At 40.6% G+C, this 22,715-nt stretch overlaps 1 protein-coding gene across 1 annotated transcript; it reads right to left on the bottom strand.

Moving 5' to 3' along the window:
• Nucleotides 1–1,038: 1,038 nt before the first annotated feature.
• Nucleotides 1,039–22,162, bottom strand: cckbrb (cholecystokinin B receptor b). Its single transcript, XM_058082571.1, has 5 exons — nucleotides 21,832–22,162; nucleotides 6,787–7,038; nucleotides 6,158–6,419; nucleotides 4,401–4,528; nucleotides 1,039–1,792 (listed from the first exon to the last, which is right to left on the bottom strand). Exons 1-5 carry the CDS (start codon nucleotides 21,974–21,976, stop codon nucleotides 1,248–1,250), a joined length of 1,332 nt encoding a protein of 443 aa, XP_057938554.1. The 5' UTR covers nucleotides 21,977–22,162; the 3' UTR covers nucleotides 1,039–1,247.
• Nucleotides 22,163–22,715: the final 553 nt, after the last annotated feature.

Below are 22,715 nucleotides of genomic sequence, written 5' to 3'. Positions count from 1 at the left end.
AATGAATGGATTTAGATGCTGATAGCAAGTAGCATCTAGCAGCTTTGCTAATTAGACGCAGTACTCGTAGACCCTACGAGCCAGAAGCTCGGCTGTAATGATGAAGCTTGCATGTTAGGTCTGCAGGGACACCGAGTGTCTAAAAACGCCCCCAACTTATTTGCAACTAATTACACCATCCCCTCGTTACCGCTGGTAAATATCGGAGGCTGCTGCCAAAAAAAGAAGAGAAACTCATTAGATGTTCCTGATGTGCCGTTCCGAAGGCTACGTTCCTAATCCGTCCGTAACTCCATCCCTCCTCCACTGCCACCACAATATGAACATCATCATCATCATCATCATCATCATATCTCTGTTATGTACAAGTGGGACTTATTGACTATTGACTATTGATCAATTGATCGCTGATCACGACAAAATGGAGTAGACTAGTTGCAACCAGGACTGATACTGTTGATTCTACAGCAGGGGTGTCCAAAGTGTGGCCCGGGGGCCATTTGTGGCCCACAGCTTTTTTTTTATTGACCTGTGACAAATTGGTCGAAAAAAACGAAACCCAGCAAAAATGGGAAACATCGAGTAAATCGAGTAAAAATAAAAATGTCACTTAAAGGAGCTGAAATGTATATGATATAATATATAAATATATGTATAAATAATAATGTATAACTCAGAATAAATTATACGGCTGCACGGTGGTCGAGTGGTTAGCGCACAGACCTCACAGCTAAGTGACCAGGGTTCAATTCCACTCTCTGCCATCTCTGTGTGGAGTTTGCATGTTCTCCCCATGCATGCGTGGGATTTCTCCGGGTATTCCGGTTTCCTGCCAGGTTAATTGGTTAATTGGCGACTCCAAATTGTCCATAGGTATGAATATAGTATGAATAGGTATGAATGTGAACATGAACGTTACCATTGAACGTGACACAGGAAGCAGGCACTTATACGGAACACAGAAGGCAGCTGAATGAACGAGATCCGTCACAATCGTATCCAGAAAGAAGCGAGTGAAACAAATGAAAAAACACAAAAGCCAATAAGACTTCTTCATTTAATGACTACCAGGTTGGAGAGCGGATCATCTTCATCCCTACGCTGTGTTTTCATATGGCAATGGAGGTGATTACGTGTAAGACCAGCAATGTTTCGTCACGATGGCGTGTTTAGTTAAGCTCCGATGCTGTGCTACAACTTCATCCCGTGTTCTGTGCTTGCCAAACGTGGGACCTCCTCGATGGGCCTCAGCAGGTCCCCATGGTGCTGACTGTGGTGTAGCTGAACTTGGACATGGACGGTCCCATGGCCATGACATCATCCTCGTTGTCCCGCATCCCTCGGCGGCGGCGGCGGTGGCGACGGCAAGGAGCGAAGCAGCAGGAGAAGGTGGCCAAGAGGGCCTTGCGGAATCGTGTGTTCATGAAACAGTAGATGATGGGGTTGACGCAGGCGGAGGTGTAGCTCAGCAAGTGGATGAAAGCAATGGGCGTTCCTGAGAGAGCTTTTTTGGCCGATCTGTCATCGAAAGCCCGCCACGTGTTGGCACAGTACAGCGGCATCCAGCACAGGAAGAACAGGACCACGATGACCACCAGCATGCGGATCACTCGCTTTTTGGCCTCCAGCTTTGCCTCCGACGTGTTCCTGCGTGGTCGATCCGCCTTGGGAGTCTTGACGGAGGTAGACATGGCCGACATTTCCAACGCGTAGGGACGCTGGACGTTGACATAGCAACCGTCACCATCGTCGCTGCCGTTGGACGCAGCTGAAGTCAGGCCGTTCTTCACGTCTGTACGGGAAAGTAATGGTAATGGTAATGGTAATGGTAATGGTAATTGTAATGGTAATGGTAATGGTAATGCTAATGGTAACGGTAATGGTTTAATTTCATTTGAACATGCATCAGATTCCAATTGAGTGCATCCCATAATCAGTTCCCAGTTCCACATGTCCAAAAGGAGTAGGAAGAAGCAAAGCTTATTAAATCCTACCCCTCCATCTGGTACTTTTACAATCACTAACTCTTACATTTGTTCACTTCCTGCTTTCATAATATAGTTGTAAGTTTTTTTATTAATTATTAATTATTAATTATTAATTATTAATTATTAATTATTAATTATTTTTATTTTTATTTTTATTTTTATTTTTATTTTTATTTTTATTTTTATTTTTATTTTTATTTTTATTTTTATTTTTATTTTTATTTTTATTTTATTAATTATTTTTATTTTTATTAATTATTTTTATTAATTATTTTATTAATTATTTTTATTTTTAACTGTGAAAGTGAAGAAAGATAAATGGGATAAATACTGTCCATGTACTTTCCAACCAATCTTGTTCATATTTTACATACATGTACTTGTCAGCTTTCTAAAGGTACGTCCCAAATTTGATGGCCATCTGACTCAACAACCTAAAGTTAGTTTTTCCACTCTTGAGTGGAGCGCATTGATCTGGACAAACTTTGAGGTTTAGAAAGAGCGCCACCATGTGGTGAATGTGTCATAAAACTGCCCCCAAAGGCAACACCGTAGGGGTGAAGGTTTGGTCCAATTTTGTGTGTCGCCGTTCAGGCGGAGAAGAATCAGTTTAGGCAATCAAACATGCGTTCTGGACTAAGGATTAGATGGAAGACATCAGCGCTAAGAGGGCAAGGCTGACGAGACGCAAGCAGAACCAATAATCAGATGAAAGTCCGGTGATGGAGACAAACAAGGGAAATATATTATATATAATTCATAACCAAAAGTGCAAATAATGAAAGTATTGGCAAACACCACACAGCGGAACAATGTGTCATATTTCCTGACGCTACGCCATCCATATCCAGTCCGTGCTCACGTGAAGCCGACAGTTATTTCATGTCAATATTTTTAAAGTTTCTGCTTCTTTCATGATAAAACCTCTGCCTGCCTGCAGTTGCCGTGGTTACCACCAGGCTCCACACAGGGAAGGCGTTGATGTACTTCAATCAGTTCGCCAGTGACGTACACAACTGGGTTGAACTGGGGCCAGCCCGGCGGCATGGCCAATATTTTTAGTTTTATACCACGATGTCAGATTTTTGCACAGTGATTGAGTGGTTAGCGCACAGGCCTCACAGCTAGGACACCCGAGTTCAATTCCACCCTCGGCCATCTCATCATGTGTGGAGTTTGCATGTTCTCCCTCTACGTCTCGAGTTGAGACAAAAAAGTCGTCCAACAGTCGCCCAAAGTCAGCTGGGGTAGGCTCCAGCATACCCCGCAACCTTAGTGAGGATAAGCAGCAAAGAAATGGATGAATGGGAAACCGAAATATTTTTAACTGTATCAAATAAGTGGAATATATTGTGACGCAGGCCTCGCAGCTAGGAGACCCAGGTTCAATTCCACCCTTGGCCATCTCTGTGTGGAGTTTGCATGCGTGGGTTTTCTCCGGGTATTCCGGTTTCCTCCCACATTCCAAAAACATGCTAGGTTAATTAGCCACTCCAAATTGTCCATAGGTATGAATGTGAGTGTGAATGGTTGTTTGTCTATATGTGCCCTGTGATTGACAGCTGGGATAGGCTCCAGCACCCCGTCGACCCTGGTGAGGATAAGTGGTAAAAAATGAATGAATGTTTTTTTAAGCAATAAAATCAGCTGTGCGCCTTTAATGGGAATGGGAATGACTCCACGGAAGCGTCATCAGAGAAATTCCACATTTTTCATCCACTTGAATCTCCTACTTCACCAAAAGTACACGGAATCTAGTAATGGGTTATTAAATTTGCCTCATTTTCCATTAACATACTTTGAAATCTCCCTGGATGACTTTTATCCCTTTTATGGGATTTCCTGTTGGACTTTTTAGCCGATGCTTTTTGTCTGCTTCAGACAACCTCTTTCCATGCGAGGCCAAGCAGATGGCGGCGTCCATGCCTGCAGCTGCCAGCCAATTCCATCCTCCTCCAGTCTACTCTCATCCCAGACGCCCCCCACCCCCTCGTAAGAACACTGACAGTTGCATATAGAATGTCATCATCTCAAACGCATAACAAGTGGCGTTTTGCTAATGAGACCATTCATCCACAATCATGTGTGGCGATGCACAATTTAGTAATGTGTCATTTTTAATTTTAATTTTAATTTTAATTTTATTTTTAATTTTTTATTTTTTTTTTATTTATTTTATTTTTTTTTTTATTTTTATTTTTATTTTTATTTTTATTTTTATTTTTATTTTTATTTTTATTTTTATTTTTATTTTTATTTTTATTTTTATTTTTATTTTTATTTTTATTTTTATTTTTATTTTTATTTTTATTTTTATTTTTATTTTTATTTTTATTTTTATTTTTATTGCATATACCAGGGATGTCCTTTTTTTTTACCTCAATATTCCACATGTGACGCACAAGCCCTCACCTGTGGAGTCTTTCTTGTGTCCCATCTCAAACTGGATACCTCGGTAAAGTTCCCTGGAGATGAGTCCGTAGGCCACACTCATCACCACCCCCGGAATGGCAAACAGCACGAGCAGCAGCAGAACGTACCTTCAAGACACAACAAGGGGATCCATGTAATTTTCACACGTACACCAGAGAGCTCACAGCCGCGCCAGGAGGATGACGCCTTTACACGCAGGTTCCCTCCAGAGCCTTCGTGTCTGTCGTGTGTCTGTCGTGGCGCTCAAGTAATCAAGGCGCCGATTGGACTGCAGGCGGAAGTTGACTGATCCGTGGACGTGGAATGTTTCCGCGTGTTGTGAAAACACCCCCGATGACTCCTCAAAACCCAATACAAAAAATTCTTATCTGCTTCAAAATGAAAAAAACAATATATACCCACGTCCCCAAAGTGATAAAAATTCATTTCAAATCCAAACAAAGATGGAAAAATGAAAGTAAGTCAACAGCATAAATGACAATATTGCATTTGTGTGCCTGGCTGGCTTAGTTTTCTCTTATCACCTTTGCAATATTAAAGCAAATATTTCTGTTTCTCCTGCTTAGTCCTTCAGATTAAACATGATAACAACCGGCTTGCTAAGAACTAACTACGGACACCTTTTGTGTTCATGTTTATTTTTAGTGTAGCTGAATAAGCATTGTGTTAGCATATCTTACACCTATTCAGCCTGTTCTCTATTCTTTTATTCTTACAACTTGCCTTCCAAGATGGCGTAATGTCTGTTTTGGTCATAAAATAAATTACCCGCAAAAAATGACACTTATACTCCAGTGTGACTTATGTATGTTTTTTTCTACCTAATGATGCATTTTTAGCCTTGTGCGACTTATACTCCGGAGCGACTTATGTATGTTTTTGTCTACCTAATTATGCATTTTTGGCCTTGTGCGACTTATACTCCAGTGCAACTTATGTATGTTTTTTTCTACCTAATTATCAATTTGGTCAAGAAGTTAAAAGACCGCAAAAAATGCAACTTATACTCCAGTGCGACTTATGTATGTTTTTTTTCTACCTAATTATCAATTTGGTCGAGAAGTTAAAAGACCGCAAAAAATGCCACTTATACTCCAGAATGACTTATGTATGTTTTTTTCTACGTAATTATGTATTTCTGGCCTTGTGCAACTTATACTCCGGAGCGATTTATTGTCCAGAAAATAGGGTATTTGGGTTAACATATCAATCAAATAGAATGTGCAGTCATCCCTTGCATGCGATGAATATGTTCTTCATGCATTTTTATGGTAAAACGTCCTAAAAAATGTTAACACAAAAACACATTTTTGTAGTTTTACATGTCAAAAAACGATTCTAAATGCAAACTGTACCTTCATTGAAGACGTGACTGTTGCCAAAGACACGATGGGACAGTAAGATCAACACAGACACCAACTTAGCTGAGTTATTTCTCCATTGATGTGTCACGTGTTTGCACCTGCAACTTTCTTTGGCTCCGTTTTGGGTTATTTTGTAGTCATGATCAAAAAGAAAAGCAGAGATTTGAGGATAGAAAAACTAGGGAATTCTAGGAAGAAGTCAGGAATTGGGAAAAAAAAAATTTGGAGCTTTCTGGAGCAGATTTGGATTTACATGATTTCTTGATTGATCACTTGTGATTGTGCTTCCATTCTCATGTCCATTTTCCATGCTCGCTAGGGGACGTTTGCCCGTCCAAGAAATAACAAGAATGAAAAGCGCCTTCCACTCACCAGGTCTGCTCGGCCATGGCGACGGGCCACTTGCGGCGGCACTGGTGGGCGGTGGTGTTGTCGGGGCGCTGAAAGGAGTCCAGGTGACTGACCACCGGATACGGAATCATGATGATCAGGGCCAGCAGCCATGTTGCCGCGATCACCCGGTAAGCATGGGAGCGCGTCTGCCACACCCTGGACTTGAGCGGGTTACAGATGGCGCTGTAGCGCTCAATCGCTATGGCGACCAGGCTGAATGTGGAGATGCTGACCGATATACCTGTGGCAACGTGAAGAACACCAAGGGGTCCTTATCACTTGGGACTTTGGGCTCATATCTGCAAGCCCGACAAGAACAAAAGCTGTGGTGTGTTTGCAAAGAACATATGCAAGATGGAGGCGTGGGAATATTTATCTTTGGGAGAGGAAATCATCTCGGCCTGCACCGCTGATCCCATCTGCCATTTCCCTCCTGACAAGGCCAGGCGGGAAATTACTCTTCACCTCTCTTATACACCGACGGCCAAATGCAAACTGGGATTGTGTGTTGGGGTGTGTGAGGTGAAGTGGGATGTTCCACCCCGTATTTCCTCAGGTAATGGCTCCTCGGAACCGTGGTTCAATTACAACGACGTTCTTTGCCTCACCCATCAGGTAGGACACCGTCTTGCACATGATGGCACCGAAGATGAAGTCCTTGAGGATGCTGGGGATGAGAGTGAAGGGCATGCAGAAGACGGCCATCATCAGGTCGCTGACGGCCAGCGACAGCAGGAAGGTGTTGGTGACGGTCCGCATGCGCTTGTTGGCCATCAGCACCAGGATGATCAGAAGGTTCCCGAACACGCTCAGCACGAAGATGAGCGCGTACAGAAGGATCCTCAGCGTGTGGTCATCGTCTGGTCGGGAGACAAAACACACAAGGTATGATGTTGTTAAAATAATAACACAATAAAACAATAACAACACACTGAATATTCATATTTGTCATATCAACTCTTTATGGAGGGCTGCACGGCGGTGAAGTGGTTAGCACGAGGGTTCAATCGCGAGGGCATGCTGGAGCCTATCCCAGCTGTCTTGGAGCGAGAGGCGGGGTCCACCCTGGACTGGTGGCCAGCCAATCCCAGGGCACATATAGACAAACAACCATTCACACTCACATTCATACCTATGGAGGAAACCGGAGTACCCGGAGAAAAAGTAATGTGAGAAACTTTTTTTTTTTTACAACAATAAAGTCTTAATATTAAGCAAAAAAAAAAAAAAAAAAAAACGTTACAAAATTGCTAAAGTATTTTGTAAAAAAAAATTAAAATTTTTTAGAGATATGTTAGTATTCATTCTAATTTTTCATTCATTCATTCATTTTCTACCGCTTATCCTCACGAGGGTCGCGGGGGTGCTGGAGCCTATCCCAGCTGTCTTGGGGCGAGAGGCGGGGTCCACCCTGGACTGGTGGCCAGCCAATCACAGGGCACATATAGACAAACAACCATTCACACTCACATTCATACCTATGGACAATTTGGAGTGGCTAATTAACCTAGCATGTTTTTGGAATGTGGGAGGAAACCGGAGTACCCGGAGAAAAAGTAATGTGAGAAACTTTTTTTTTACAACAATAAAGTATTAATATTAAGCAAAAAAGGTAAAAAAAAAAAAAAAAAAAAAAACGTTACAAAATTGCTAATGTATTTTGTCAAAAATAATTAATTTTTTTTGTTGTAATGTAATACTACAGAAAAAAGTAATTTTACAATAATTATTAAGTTTATTAAATTTAAATTATGAAATTATTAAGTATTCCTGATTTTACAAGAATAAAGTCTTGACATTAGACTCAAAAAGGCTGCATTAGAATAATGTTTTTGAAATGTGGGAGGAAACGGGGCAGGTGGAATCGAACTCGAGTCTCCTAGCTGTGTGGCCTGTGTGCTAACCATTCAATCTCTGTGCAGCCCTCCTGTAGAGATATGTTAGTCATTCATTCATTCATTTTCTACCGCTTATCCTCACGAGGGTCGCGGGGGTGCTGGAGCCTATCCCAGCTGTCTTGGGGCGAGAGGCGGGGTACACCCTGGACTGGTGGCCAGCCAATCCCAGGGCACATATAGACAAACAACCATTCACACTCACATTCATACCTATGGACAATTTGGAGTGGCTAATTAACCTAGCATGTTTTTGGAATGTGGGAGGAAACCGGAGTACCCGGAGAAAAAGTAATGTGAGAAACTTTTTTTTTTTACAACAATAAAGTCTTATTATTAACCAAAAAAGGTAAAAAAAAAAAAAAAAAAAGTTACAAAATTGCTAAAGTATTTTGTAAAAAATAATTAAATTTTTTTGTTGTAATGTAATACTACAGAAAAAAGTAATTTTACAATAATTATTAAGTTTATTAAATTTAAATTATGAAATGATTAAGTATTCCTGATTTTACAAGAATAAAGTCTTGACATTAGACTCAAAAAGGCTGCATTAGAATAATGTTTTTGAAATGTGGGAGGAAACGGGGGAGGTGGAATCGAACTCGAGTCTCCTAGCTGTGTGGCCTGTGTGCTAACCATTCAATCTCTGTGCAGCCCTCCTGTAGAGATATGCTAGTATTCATTCTTATTTTTCATTCATTCATTTTCTACCGCTTATCCTCACGAGGGTCGCGGGGGATGCTGGAGCCTATCCCAGCTGTCTTGGGGCGAGAGGCGGGGTCCACCCTGGACTGGTGGCCAGCCAATCCCAGGGCACATATAGACAAACAACCATTCACACTCACATTCATACCTATGGACAATTTGGAGTGGCTAATTAACCTAGCATGTTTTTGGAATGTGGGAGGAAACCGGAGTACCCGGAGAAAACCCACGCATGCACGGGGAGAACATGCAAATTCCACACAGAGGTAGCTGAGGGTGGAATCGAACTCGGGTCGCTAACCACTCATCCACCGTGCAGCCTAAACTGTGCTACTGAGATGTTAGTATGAAAGTGCAAATGAGCGTTTTTCTCCTCGCCGCTATAATAAGATTAATTAGTTGCTGCTCGTTAATAAATGAATAATAATTGACCATGCGGTCACAGATAGCAACAATTTCCTTTCCACTTTCTCATGCACTGCAGTCGTCAATCATCTCATTTTGTGTTTTTTTTTCTGCTTCCCACTAAGACACCGTACTGCAGTGACTGTAGCCTGGAAATAATACTAATATTAGGATATTTATGATGTATCATTTACAGTCAGGCAATCCAAATGGACTTTGTAGAGGTAAAGAAGGTTTTGGTTAGGAGCTCCTCTTTGCCATCAGCCATCAGAAGCTCCACTGGATCATAGCCAGGAAAGTCCACGCTATCTGCCTCAGCGTTATCTTCATACAAGACTTGTTTTTCCAGCAGGTTTCCAAGCGCTGCTGCATTGTGGGGATTAAAAGCACCCATGTGCACCCGTCCCCACTAAGGAGGACGGGGCGGACATCAGCCCAAAATTCAAAGCAGTGTGTGCAACCAAAGCTACTCAAGCCTGAATACACAAAAAATCATTTGATTCTTTTCCCGCTTTCAAGTTTACCACTCTTTTTTTTTTTTCCCGCCCCTTCGTCTCTGGAGACGTTTATGGATTTGTACTCGAGGCTTTATTTCTCGGTCGATTCCTCGCCTCTCTTGTCCGCCATTCATTAAAAGAAAGTCAAAGAACTTTGCACAAAGTTCTATCCATTCTACAAGAATGTCATATTTGTTAAGACTGAAAGTAATTACGCTTCATTGATTTATTGCTGCTCCGAAGCTGATTTGTCTTCCCAAAATTCTTCCTTAAGGGCGTAAGAACCACACAAGCACTCGACAGGAAGCCCATTTCTTCCGTTGGCCACGTGGGATGTAAATATGTGAAAGGCACAGATGGCCGCGGCTCATAATCTGAGCTGTGCGGTTGCTTATCAAAAAGCATCCAGGTGGAGGTCAAGCTGGAAGAACACGTACTCCTGCTGCAGGATGACGGGATTCACAGGAGCGCCGACTGTATCGCCTTTGGAAATACAACTTGAATGATGATGATGTCACCGCGCCGACTTTAATCCGCTGGCCTACAACCGCCATGAAATGTTGTTATATCACTTGCAGGCTTAGTGATGGATTGAGTCCATCGGTCTCTCCGACGCCGCCTTCCACTGCGGCGTCTGGAATCTCCTCTTTTTCCATCCCAGATACACAAAAGATACACAAGTGGAACGATTAAAGACCATGAATTCAGCATTAAGAATTCAAGCGGATTGTTTGGAAACAATAACTATAAGTCGTACTTTTTCATAGGTTGGCTGTTCCTGCCACTTATACTCCAGAGCGACTTATACATGAAAAAAGTGTTTATGTTCCATAAACACTGGACACCTTTTGTGTTCATGTTTATTTTTGTGTATCTGAATAAGCATTGTGTTAGCATATCTTACACCTATTCAGCCTGTTCTCTATTCTTTTATTCTTACAACTTGCCTTCCAAGATGGCGTAATGTCTGTTTGGGTCAAGTAGTTAAAAGACCGCAAAAAATGCCACTTATACTCCAGTGTGACTTATGTATGTTTTTTTTCTACCTAATTATGCATTTTTGGCCTTGTGCGACTTATACTCCAGAGCGACTTATGTATGTTTTTTTTCTACCTAATCATGCATTTTTGGCCTTGTGCGTCTTATACTCTGGAGCAACTTATGTATGTTTTTTTTTACCTAATCATGCGTTTTTGGCCTTGTGCGACTTATACTCCAGAGCGACTTATGTATGTTTTTTCTACATAATTATCAATTTGGTCAAGAAGTTAAAAGACCGCAAAAAATGCAACTTATACTCCAGGGTGACTTATGTATGTTTTTTTCTACCTAATTATGCATTTTTGGCCTTGTGCGACTTATACTCCAGAGCGACTTATGTATGTTTTTTTTCTACCTAATCATGCATTTTTGGCCTTGTGCGTCTTATACTCTGGAGCAACTTATGTATGTTTTTTTTTTACCTAATCATGCATTTTTGGCCTTGTGCGACTTATACTCCAGAGCAACTTATGTATGTTTTTTCTACATAATTATCAATTTGGTCAAGAAGTTAAAAGACCGCAAAAAATGCGACTTATACTCCAGGGTTACTTATGTATGTTTTTTTCTACCTAATCATGCATTTTTGGCCTTGTGCGTCTTATACTCTGGAGCAACTTATGTATGTTTTTTTTTACCTAATTATGCATTTTTGGCCTTGTGCGACTTATACTCCAGTGCAACTTATGTATGTTTTTTCTACATAATTATCAATTTGGTCAAGAAGTTAAAAGACCGCAAAAAATGCGACTTATACTCCAGGGTGACTTATGTATGTTTTTTTCTACCTAATTATGCAATTTTGGCTTTTTGTGACTTATACTCCGTAGCGACTTTTCATCCATTCATTTTCTACCGCTTATCCTCACGAGGGTCACGGTGGGTGCTGGAGCCTATCCCAGCTGTCTTCAGGCGAGAGGCAGGGTACACTGGTCCCGGTCTCCGGAGCAACTTATAGTCCAGAAAATACTTTTTTTTTAATACCGTTAGCACTGTAGACATGAAATAACACCCCTGCTACGTCGAGTAATGCGGTCGCTGTACCGGACCGCTCTGGTGAAGAGGGAGCTGAGCCGGAAGGTCGATCTACGTTCCCACCCTCACCTACGGTCACGAGCTTTGGGTCGTGACCGAAAGAACGATATTACGGACACTAGCGGCTTAATTGAGTTTTCTCCGTAGCGTAGCTGGATTCACCCTAAGAGATAGCGTGATGAATTCGCTCATCCGGGAGGGGCTCAGGGTGGAGCCAGCTGGCCTGGGAATGCCTCAGGGTCCCTGTCCCGGTCCCTAAAAAGTCTGGTCTTCGCTACTGAGAACCCGGATAAGTGCAAGAAAATGTAACGGAATGGCATAATTATCTTTATAAATGCTAATTTCTTCGTATTTGATTATGCAGATGTCCCAAAATAAGTGAAAATAAATACTTATACGTATTATATTTGGAGCTAACAGTTTGTTCATTTGGCAAACGCCAGCAACAAGCAGTCTTTGGGGTCATCAATCATGTCTAATATCCAGAATAAAACCAGCATGTGCGTATGCACTGATGAAAACCAACATAATAATTGTATGATTGTTACAAACATATCCAGTATGAAAAGGAGCCGAGCATTGAAATATTTTTCCCGAGCCAATCTTCATGTAAATGTGCTGAGAGACTTATGGGTGTTTCCCTCGCAGCCAGGCGGCCCACGGAGGAGCTAATTGGCTTCGATTAGGCCGAGGCCCGGGCAGCGTGTTCTGTTCAGCATGACGGAGAGCGCCGACGCCTAATGAAGGAACATCTCCGCTATCCAATCACCTGCCTGCATATTTTCATACTGCTCATGCCGGTGGGGGGAAAAATAACAACAAACATCTGAATATTTCTGTTTTCATAACACAACAGAATCCTCTTGTTCTTTCAGGACATTGGAACCCAAAATATTCCAGGCACAATCCAGTCAGATCCCAAACAGGAGCTGCCATCATAACGATGATAATTTACTCATTAACATTATAGTTGGTTACACAAGGTATGATGTTGTTAAAACAATAACACAATAAAACAATAACAACACACTGAATATTCATATTTGTCATATCAACTGTTTATGGAGGGCTGCACGGTGGTGAAGTGGTTAGCACGAGGGTTCAATCGCGAGGGCATGCTGGAGCCTATCCCAGCTGTCTTGGGGCAAGAGGCGGGGTCCACCCTGGACTGGTGGCCAGCCAATCACAGGGCACATATAGACAAACAACCATTCACACTCACATTCATACCTATGGACAATTTGGAGTGTGGCTAATTAACCTAGCATGTTTTTGGAATGTGGGAGGAAAACGGAGTACCCGGAGAAAAAGTAATGTGAGAAACTTTTTTTTTTTTTACAACAATAAAGTCTTATTATTAACCAAAAAAGGTAAAAAAAAAAAAAAAAACTAGTATTTTGTAAAAAAATAATTACATTTTTTTGTTGTAATGTAATACTACAGAAAAAAGTAATTTTGCAATAATTATTAAGTTTATTAAATTTAAATTATGAAATGATTAAGTATTCCTGATTTTACAAGAATAAAGTCTTGACATTAGACTCAAAAAGGCTGCATTAGAATAATGTTTTTGAAATGTGGGAGGAAACGGGGGAGGTGGAATCGAACTCGAGTCTCCTACCGAGTACCGCTGAGACTCAACAACCTCCAAGTTGTTTGCTTGCCAAAGTCGTCCCTGCAGGAAATAATGATACAAATAATCCGTTTCAAGGTAAAACTGTCACCATCCTGACATCTCGTCTTTGATCATGCCTTCGGATATTAGCGTGTGTCCTTCCCAAACGACCTTGCCAACATCGGCTACATGCTAACAACAGTTTGGGTTCCATGGTCATCGTCAGATTTTCTCCTCTTTGTCATCAGCGGTTTGGAGTTAATCCTCCGTGACGCATCAGCCCTGTCAAGTTTTCTCCGTCTAGATTTTGGTCCAATCCAAGACCACATGACTTTTTTGACAATTTAGTTTTAGTTTTTCCCCCAACCAGTTTTAGATGGCAGGAAGTAGTAGAAGCCATTGTGCGTCTTTCCACACATATTGAACTGTTGGCGGCTAAGTGGTTAGCGCGCAGGCCTCACAGCTTGGAGACCCGAGTTCAATTCCACCCTCGGCCATCTCTGTGTGGAGTTTGCATGTTCTCCCCGTGCATGCGTGGGTTTTCTCCGGGTACTCCGGTTTCCTCCCACATTCCAAAAACATGCTAGGTTAATTAGCCACTCCAAATTGTCCATAGGTATGAATGTGAGTGTGAATGGTTGTTTGTCTATATGTGCCCTGGGATTGGCTGGCCACCAGTCCAGGGTAGACCCCGAAAGCTGGGATAGGCTCCAGCACCCCTGCGACCCTTGTGAGAATTGTTTTTGTGTCGACATGTTCTTCTTGAGACAGCGAGTGGTTACTATTATGGGATGGGAGAATCTTTCTCTCTGAATGTTCTGAACTCCCGTTTGACAGGGGGTCCTCGGGTGGCGTTGTTCTGTATTATGTTGTTTTGTGGTTACACACACGCAAATTAAAAAAGGTCATTTTGACCCGTAAACTCTGGACTTGCTGGAGAAGCAGAACGTAGTGTAGGCCTTGTCTTGTGGGCTCATCTGCAGCTCCATCAATTATTCTTCTTTTTGGACTTCGTTATGTCTCCCAAGCGTAAGACAGGCTCTTCTGGTTGAATTGCGCCAAGGAAAGTTAAGTTGAATGGAAATTGAAAAAAATAATAATTTCAAGAAAATAATAAAAAGCTTCCAAGAGAGGAGAAAACCTCCCTGGTATTGGTTGTTGGCCTGTCGCCATGGTTACGGCTAAAGACGGGATCCTTTAGCATGTTAAAGGATCGGCTCCTATGAAAGCCGCCAATAATGATGCAACACGGTCGTCTTGTTATTGCGATGGAAAGGCTGCAAGCGCTTTGGGCTGCTAGATCGATACTTTTATTTGTTCTCCTCCCTCCTTTACTTCTTCCTGCTAATGAGCCACGGGGATAACGGGACAACAACCGTTTTCCGTATCTTTTTCTCTTGTGCTCAGTGTACAGTGTGGGTGACGCCCACGGATTTGGGTATAATATCTGACCTGGTAGGCACCTTGTCCGTCATCCCAACGCTAAATGTACGTATTGAGCAGAGTATGGCTGTCACATGACACTCGGTTCACCAGATTGGTGAGTTGGTGATGAGATAAGACGACATGATACACTAGATTGGGTCTACGAGATGCCGCACGGCGGTCCAGTGGCGAGCATGTTGGCCACGCATACATACATCACCTCGTGGGACACATGTCTGTTTCATTAAACACAGCAGCAGGTTAATCCAGGCATCGTGCTTGTGATCCGCCTGCATCAGTGCCATGTATATCTAATATATACATATATATATATATACATATTATACATTATACGTATTATACACATATATTTTGCCCAATTACCGTATTTTCTGGACTATAAGTCGCTCCGGAGTATAAGTCACACAAGGCCAAAAATGCACAATTAGGTAGAAAAAACATACATAAGTTGCACTGGAGTATAAGTCAAACGCCAAAAATGCATAATTAGGTAGAAAAAAATTTAAAAAATACATAAGTCGCTCTGGAGTATAAGTGGCATTTTTTGCTAATTTATTGGTAATTTATTATTTTTTGGTAATTTATTTTCCAAACTACTTGACCAAAACAGACATTAGGTCCTCTTGGAAGGCAAGTTGTAAGAATAAAAGAATAGAGAACAGGCTGAATAGGTGTAAGATATGCTAACACAATGCTTATTCAGATACACAAAAAATAAACATAACAGAAAAAGTTGTCCAGTGTTTATGGAACATAAACAATTTTTTCATTTATAAGTCGCTCTGGAGTATAAGTGGCAGGAACAGCCAACCTATGAAAAAAAGTGCGACTTATAGTCATGAAAATACAGTATTTAGAAGGTCATAAACAGGTTTTCTATGCTCTAAGTACAAAAATATTCCATTTATTAACATTAAAAACGACTTGGCAGAAATGAACGACAATAAACGAGGGACGGCTGCACTGAAACATGCATGAACTAAATTCAGGTTTTTCGTCAAATAGCATCAAAGTAGCTTTCCTGAAAAATTTCTGGCGGCAACCCTGCCCCTGAGACTAATTTAAAATTGTTGATACATATATATTTTTTATGGGACCTTAAATGTGTCCATTACTTCTTCCTCCATCCCAATTTGATGTATTATCCAGGCCAATATGAAGTCACGGAGGCACAGGCTTTTATTAGACATGCAGTTAACTGGCGGCTGAGTTAATAACAATAGGGTTCATAGTCCAGTCATGAATATTTAACATTTAATCAGCTTTTCTCATTCAACAAATCTGACATTTTATGGACTAGGAATTATTCTCTTCCTCGCCTGTGTGATCTGTATGCAGCGCCACACTTTCTATTCCAGCTGTGCGGCTATACCGCTCGAGGAAAAAAATATCCACCTCGGCTCCCGTAAGTCGCCGTATTTGTAAATGTCAGCACGGCTGTCTTATCCATCCGCCATGATAAATGTCATCTCAGCCATGAGCGCAACTGCACCCCACAATAGTTAATAGAGGGTGCTAGAAATCTCTTCCGGGGGACACGCTCTTAAAGGGGACCTATTAAACTCATTTTTCCGCCCTTTGTATTCAGTTGTGGACTCCTGTAGAGCAGCTACACGCAATAACCAGCAAACAAAGCTTTATAGTTCTTCCAGAATCTGCACCTATTCAGCTTTATTTCTTTGGATTGTTTGAATCCCATGAAAAAGACCCTCCGCTATGTATGGCATGTATAAAAACACTTCCTGTTTGTGCCGCTAACTTTATAAACAGTATAGGAATTGATAGTAAACAGCGATTTTTTTTTTTTTTTGAAATGTTGGCTTTTAACATACAACCATATGTGTTGCATCCACAATCCGATCCGGAAGTAGAGACTGGACAGTCGGAAGGTTACTTCGTATAAGGACTCTGTGACATCACAAAGGGGCAGTTTTACCACGCCTTTTGAAACCGAGCGTTTTGAGTCATCGAATATTTCTTTCAGGGCTCACTTCCAAATACACAAACCTCATGATCTGAAACTTTGGCATCATTTAACACGGGAATACTACATCCTATGAAGTTTATAGGGCAGAAAAGTGGAAAAAACATAACTTTAAACAAAGCCCCTCCTTGCAGCGCTTCTAATACAAAAACTGGTATTTGGTACAGTTTTATCAAAATAAACTATGCTCACTTCCTAAATGAACATGCTTGTTAATATGATAGCGAAGAGAAGAGTCCCGGGACGCTCCCACGTTGGTTTTTATAGAGGATGAGTTTTGTTGACTTTTAGCAGCCAAGTTCTGTTGGTGAGGAAGGAGGCGTGACGGAAGTCAAAGAAGGGACTCCGTGTCCACTCAGCCTTCTTGGATACCAAAAGATTTGTTTTCATTGTATTGATGGCAGTTGAAGACGGAGAGCTCAGGCCTTTGTATTCAGTCTGTCTAATTGTTTAGTAACGAGGTGGACCGGGCGGCAGTCATGTCATCACTTCATTACATAACATACATTGCATTACTTCCTTTTTTGGGACTTTTTGGAATTTTTTTTTTTTTTTTTTTGCTTTATTTCTGTAATATTCCATTTCTAAATATTCCATTTCTGTAATATTCCATTTCTAAATAAGGAATCCTACTTTGAGGAAATTCACGCTCAAGTCTGGAACCAATTAACTGTGATAAAGTAATCCTCTGTTAAGTCTGATGACTTCAAAGTAAAAAAATCATTAAGTGTGTTGAGTGAAATGTTTCTCTGTTAAAGGTATTGAACCAAAGTGATCACTGTTATATTATTATTACTTTTTTGTCTTATATGTAACGGTGATTATTATTATAGGGATGTTATTTAATGTCTACAGGGCTCTAATAATGTTTAAAACCATTTTAGAAGGTCATAAAAGGGTTTTCTAACGACCCTCGTGAGGAGTTAGGGTTAGGGTTAGGGTTAGGGTTAGGGTTAGGGTTAGGGTTAGGGTTAGGGTTAGGGTTAGGGTTAGGGTTAGGGTTAGGGTTAGAAAATGAACGAATGAATGAACTTTGATCAATTGGAAAATGGCGCAAAAGTAGAAAACCTACAAGAAGCGGACAGACGGAATATAACACTGTCAACACATCATCAGCCTGATTTCAATAAATGAAATGAAACTGGGAAATGCAAAGCATGCAAACCAGGAAATAGACTGTACCCAGACCTACACAGGTATTTCATTTCATCCCTATTGCCGGTTGTGGTGTAGCTGCTGGAACGTCTCCAGTGTAAAACAACAAATAAAGTCCCAATTATCTGCCTTGCACCATACTGGGTCGGCGCACCAGAAGTACAGAGGATATCATACGTGGCCGTACGTATGATCGCTGCTGTCTGCATAACTGCACCCAACCATGAAACGACGCCCTCATTACCACCACACTATCTGGCACGGTCCATTACACACACGGTGCGTGTTTATGATGCTGTGTCTTTCTGTCATGATTAGCATTCTCATGTATATACTGTACATTTATCTCCAGGCCCATCTTCCACAGTTTGCCACGGAGCTTATTAAATATATGTCTTGTGTTTCTTATCGGTGAATAATGGCTGCTGTTCTGATGTGCAGAAACATATGCAGGCTGCTGATACTCAAATCTAATGAGATCTGCTTTTGCTCGGTTTCACGCAGGTTTATTATCGTGGTTTGCGGTAGTGTCCAACTCCACGAAGAGTTTTTTCTTAGCTACACGCACTAAATATTCCAAACACCTCTCAGGAGGCTGTGGTGTGACGTCACATGACCAACTATTCCAGGATTGCTTTCAAACAAAAGCGTCAGCGCAGGTGTTGGAAGCCACACAGTCAACTGCTACAACGAACACCATTTCACACCCCGGCTGCCGCGGCGTTCAGGTGGCTCGGCTGGATCCCTGTCTTGTTGAGTGCGGATGAGCGAGAAGGTCTTTATCCAGTCAATGAAAATGTTGATGAGCTGCCCTGGCGATGCACGCTTGATTACAATCCACCGTGCATCAACAGGAGGGCATTACTTTGGCTGATAAGAAGGGAGGAAACAAGGGGGGGGGGGTCACTTTCTACGCTGCTGACTTCGAAGACCGCAATTGGAAAAATTGTGTCATCTCCACCGGCAATCGTTCAGTCGTATGAGACATCCAGCAGCCAAAACCTTGGCTACACGTAGAAGTACTTTTTAGTTATTTTAGTTATTTTTAGAGGTAAAAGTTTAACGATTCATCAATTAATTAGGCCTCCTTATTAGAGAGAGATGTTTGGTAATGGTAATGGTAATGGTAATGGTAATGGTAATGGTAATGGTAATGGTAATGGTAATGGTAATGGTAATGGTAATGGTAATGGTTTAATTTCATTAGAACATGCATCAGATTCCAATTGAGTGCATCCCATAATCAGTTCCCAGTTCCACATGTCCAAAAGGAGTAGGAAGAAGCAAAGCTTATTAAATCCTACCCCTCCATCTGGTACTTTTACAATCACTAACTGTTACATTTGTTCACTTCCTGCTTTCCTAATATAATTTTTTTTTATTATATTTTTTTATTATTTTTAATTTTTTTATTTTAATTTTGATTGGTACTTTTACAACCAGTAACTGTTACATTTGTTCACTTCCTGCTTTCCTAATATAATATTATTGTCATGTACCGAAGTACGAGGTGATATGACATAATTTTAACGTAGTCCTAGCATATAAGTTCCAAAAACATGCTAGGTTAATTGGCCACTCCAAATTGTCCATAGGTATGAATGTGAGTGTGAATGGTTGTTTGTCTATATGTGCCCTGTGATTGGCTGGCCACTTGTGAGGAAAAGCGGTAGAAAATGAATGAATGAATGAATTTCGTTCCATTGGGCTATGTGACATAACCTCGCCAAAAAGGCAAAAAAAAGGAGGTGCCTGCCGAAATGACGGTTCAAATTCCCCAAAAATGTTCTCACGTTGTTCTGTTTTTGGAATCTTTTTTTTTTTTGCAGGATTATCCTTTAAATGGACTAAAAGGCATCATGGAGTAAACATCCAGTATCACTTGAGTATCACATTGGGCGTGTCCTGGTTTGAAGATGAAGCAAAACACCAAAGAGAGTAGCCCATAACATTTGAAAAAGTTGAATATTATAAAGAACCGGTTTGCATTTGGCGCATGTTTTAGCATTGGGGGGTGTTACCCCACGGTTTGATCCACCTATTCCTCACATGACACATGCATTCAAGGTGCTTTGTATGGCAACAGCGGGCGAACCGACATTGCTCGTAGGCGGAAATGGTTGGAGTGCGGAGATTGACAGGCGGCCCGCCGTTCGTCCACCGTCAAACCCAACGGGCTGAGACATCCTGAGGCGTCGAGGAGGATGGAAAGAACAAGTGCAACAGGTTTGGTAATGGCGTCTCAAACTGACAATGCAAAAGCTGCTGAGAATGTACAGTTTTTGTCGACACTCCTAATGACGGTACTTGCCGTCTGCAGGGCAATGCAGTACACACACACACACACACACACACACACACACACACTTCATCAAGAAATAATTAAGGAGGACTGGTTGGAAGACAAGTGGCTAAAAGGCTTAGACTGATGAAGATGCTCCAGTTTGTTTATCTTGCACAATGGTTGGATGGTTATGGTTGGTTATGGATGGTTATGGATGGTTATGGATGGTTATGGATGGTTATGGATGGTTATGGATGGTTATGGATGGTTATGGATGGTTATGGATGGTTATGGATGGTTATGGATGGTTATGGATGGTTATGGATGGTTATGGATGGTTATGGATGGTTATGGATGGTTATGGATGGTTATGGATGGTTATGGATATAAAGCATCAGCATGACCACGTCACGGTCCAGATGTGATGTAAATCCCTCCTGCAGCCTGCACGCTTTTCATTTGCACACAAGGCATGTCACATTCATCCATTCATCCATTCATCCATTCATCCATTCATTCATTTTCACCACTTCTGTTCAGGGTTATTTCCAACCAAATACAGGCTGCAATATTGGATCCATTTTAATTACATTCCATTACAGTATTTGGCTCATGAAAAACACACCAATGTGTGTGTTGTCCACTTCATTTTCTTAGCTAAATTTGGAGCTCAAATTTTGAGTGGAAACGGCATAATAAAAGCCCTCAAAATGAGGCAAAAAATATTTTTAAAATTATATACATACATTAATATAAATACCTAAAAATATACAAATTTAAAATACTAATTATAGAAATAATTTAATTATAATTTAATTATAGAAATAAATCGATTTCATCAATACCAAAAATATAAAAAAAAAATATATATATATAATACAAAAAAAATACAAAATAGATAATAATCATACTGTTTTTAAACATGTTATATAAATGAATAATTACTAATTTAATATTTTAAACATTTAATAATAAAATATATATGTATATATACAATAGTTTTTTATATAATATATACTTATGGTTATCCAGTATGTTAATGCTAAAAATAATTAGTAATTAAAAATAAATCATCTGAAATTGTAAAATTACATATATAAATTAACAGAAAAATTATTATATTATTACATTTATATATAAATATTATATATAATATATATAATATAATAATAAAATTATATATGTATATATACAATAGTTTTTATATAATGTATACTTATGGTTACCCAGTATGTTAGTGCTAAAAATAATTAGTAATGAAAAATAAATCATGTGAAATTGTAAAATTACATATATAAATTAATGGAAAAATTATTATATTATTACATTTATACATAAATATTATATAATAATAAATTTAATAATAATAAAAGTATATATTATATTATACATTATTTTCATACTAAAAATTAATAAAAAATAAATCAGAATATTATGACAAAATTAACAATTGTACAATAATAATATTGTTCATTTTCCATGCATCCTGGTATTTCTTAGTAGAGTCAGCAGCAAGTCATCAGTAAAATCCAGACCAAAAAAGGCCAAAGTACTTAGTTTCCAATTCAACTTAACCGTGGATGGTTCTTACCCCCTGGCCGCACACTGCGGGGTGTGAACGGCGTGGAGGTGTCGCTGCAGCTCAGGTTGGAGGTCTCCAAGCTGCCGTCCTGTGCGCCGAACATGCGCGCTCCTGCACACTCGGAGGACGTCTCGTTGGCCCCCATCAAATCCATGATTGCTCCCCGAACTTGGCCCCGGTCTTGCTGAAAGTTAAGCTGGCGTCTTATTCATGAAACATCCTCGCATCCTCCAGCGTGGCCATATGCACGTTGGCGTCCATGGGGTTCAATCAGCCCAACTTCTTCAACGAGACGACTTCTTTTGTGCGTTCAAATGAGAGGAAGAGCCAAAAGCCGCAAAAGCTGCTGCGTTTTTACTAAGCGAATCTCACAGCGGTAGGATACTTATAGCCGCAGACGAGGGGAGGGGAGAGAGCAGGAGAGCGTCATTCCCTTCGGTTCAATTCCACTGTGACCTTATGGCATGAGATCTATATATTTTCCCAAGCTACAGCGGTACTTCAAAAAAAACACAATGGTATTTCCACTATAGCTGACGTTAACAAGCTCCAGATGTGTGGCTTTTTTTACGATAAAGTCCAACCTTGTTGAGAAGCACCATTGTGTCAGTATGACGTGCACTTGAGCACTCCCTTGCGGCCGCGGTCTGTAACTGCGTCTTCTTTTGCCACGTGGAGGTGCCACTTCGTTTGCTACACGTAATTCAACATTCAATCAAATAGACAGTCAGTGGCATCATTAGGCCTATTTTATTTTTTATAAAATGTTCTTAAGCCCCCTAAATAATTTGAGATTTTTTATTGATTTTTTTTTACAAAAAAATCTGACAAATTTCACATAATAGGGCAAAAGCAGGCTAATACTAGCCTATTAGTAGTAGTAATAATCAGAA

Source organism: Doryrhamphus excisus, chromosome 9, assembly GCF_030265055.1.
Source record: "Doryrhamphus excisus isolate RoL2022-K1 chromosome 9, RoL_Dexc_1.0, whole genome shotgun sequence".
Lineage (NCBI taxonomy): Eukaryota > Metazoa > Chordata > Actinopteri > Syngnathiformes > Syngnathidae > Doryrhamphus > Doryrhamphus excisus.
The sequence above is the reverse complement of the archived record's forward strand: the minus strand, read 5'-3'. Positions and strand labels throughout refer to the sequence as shown.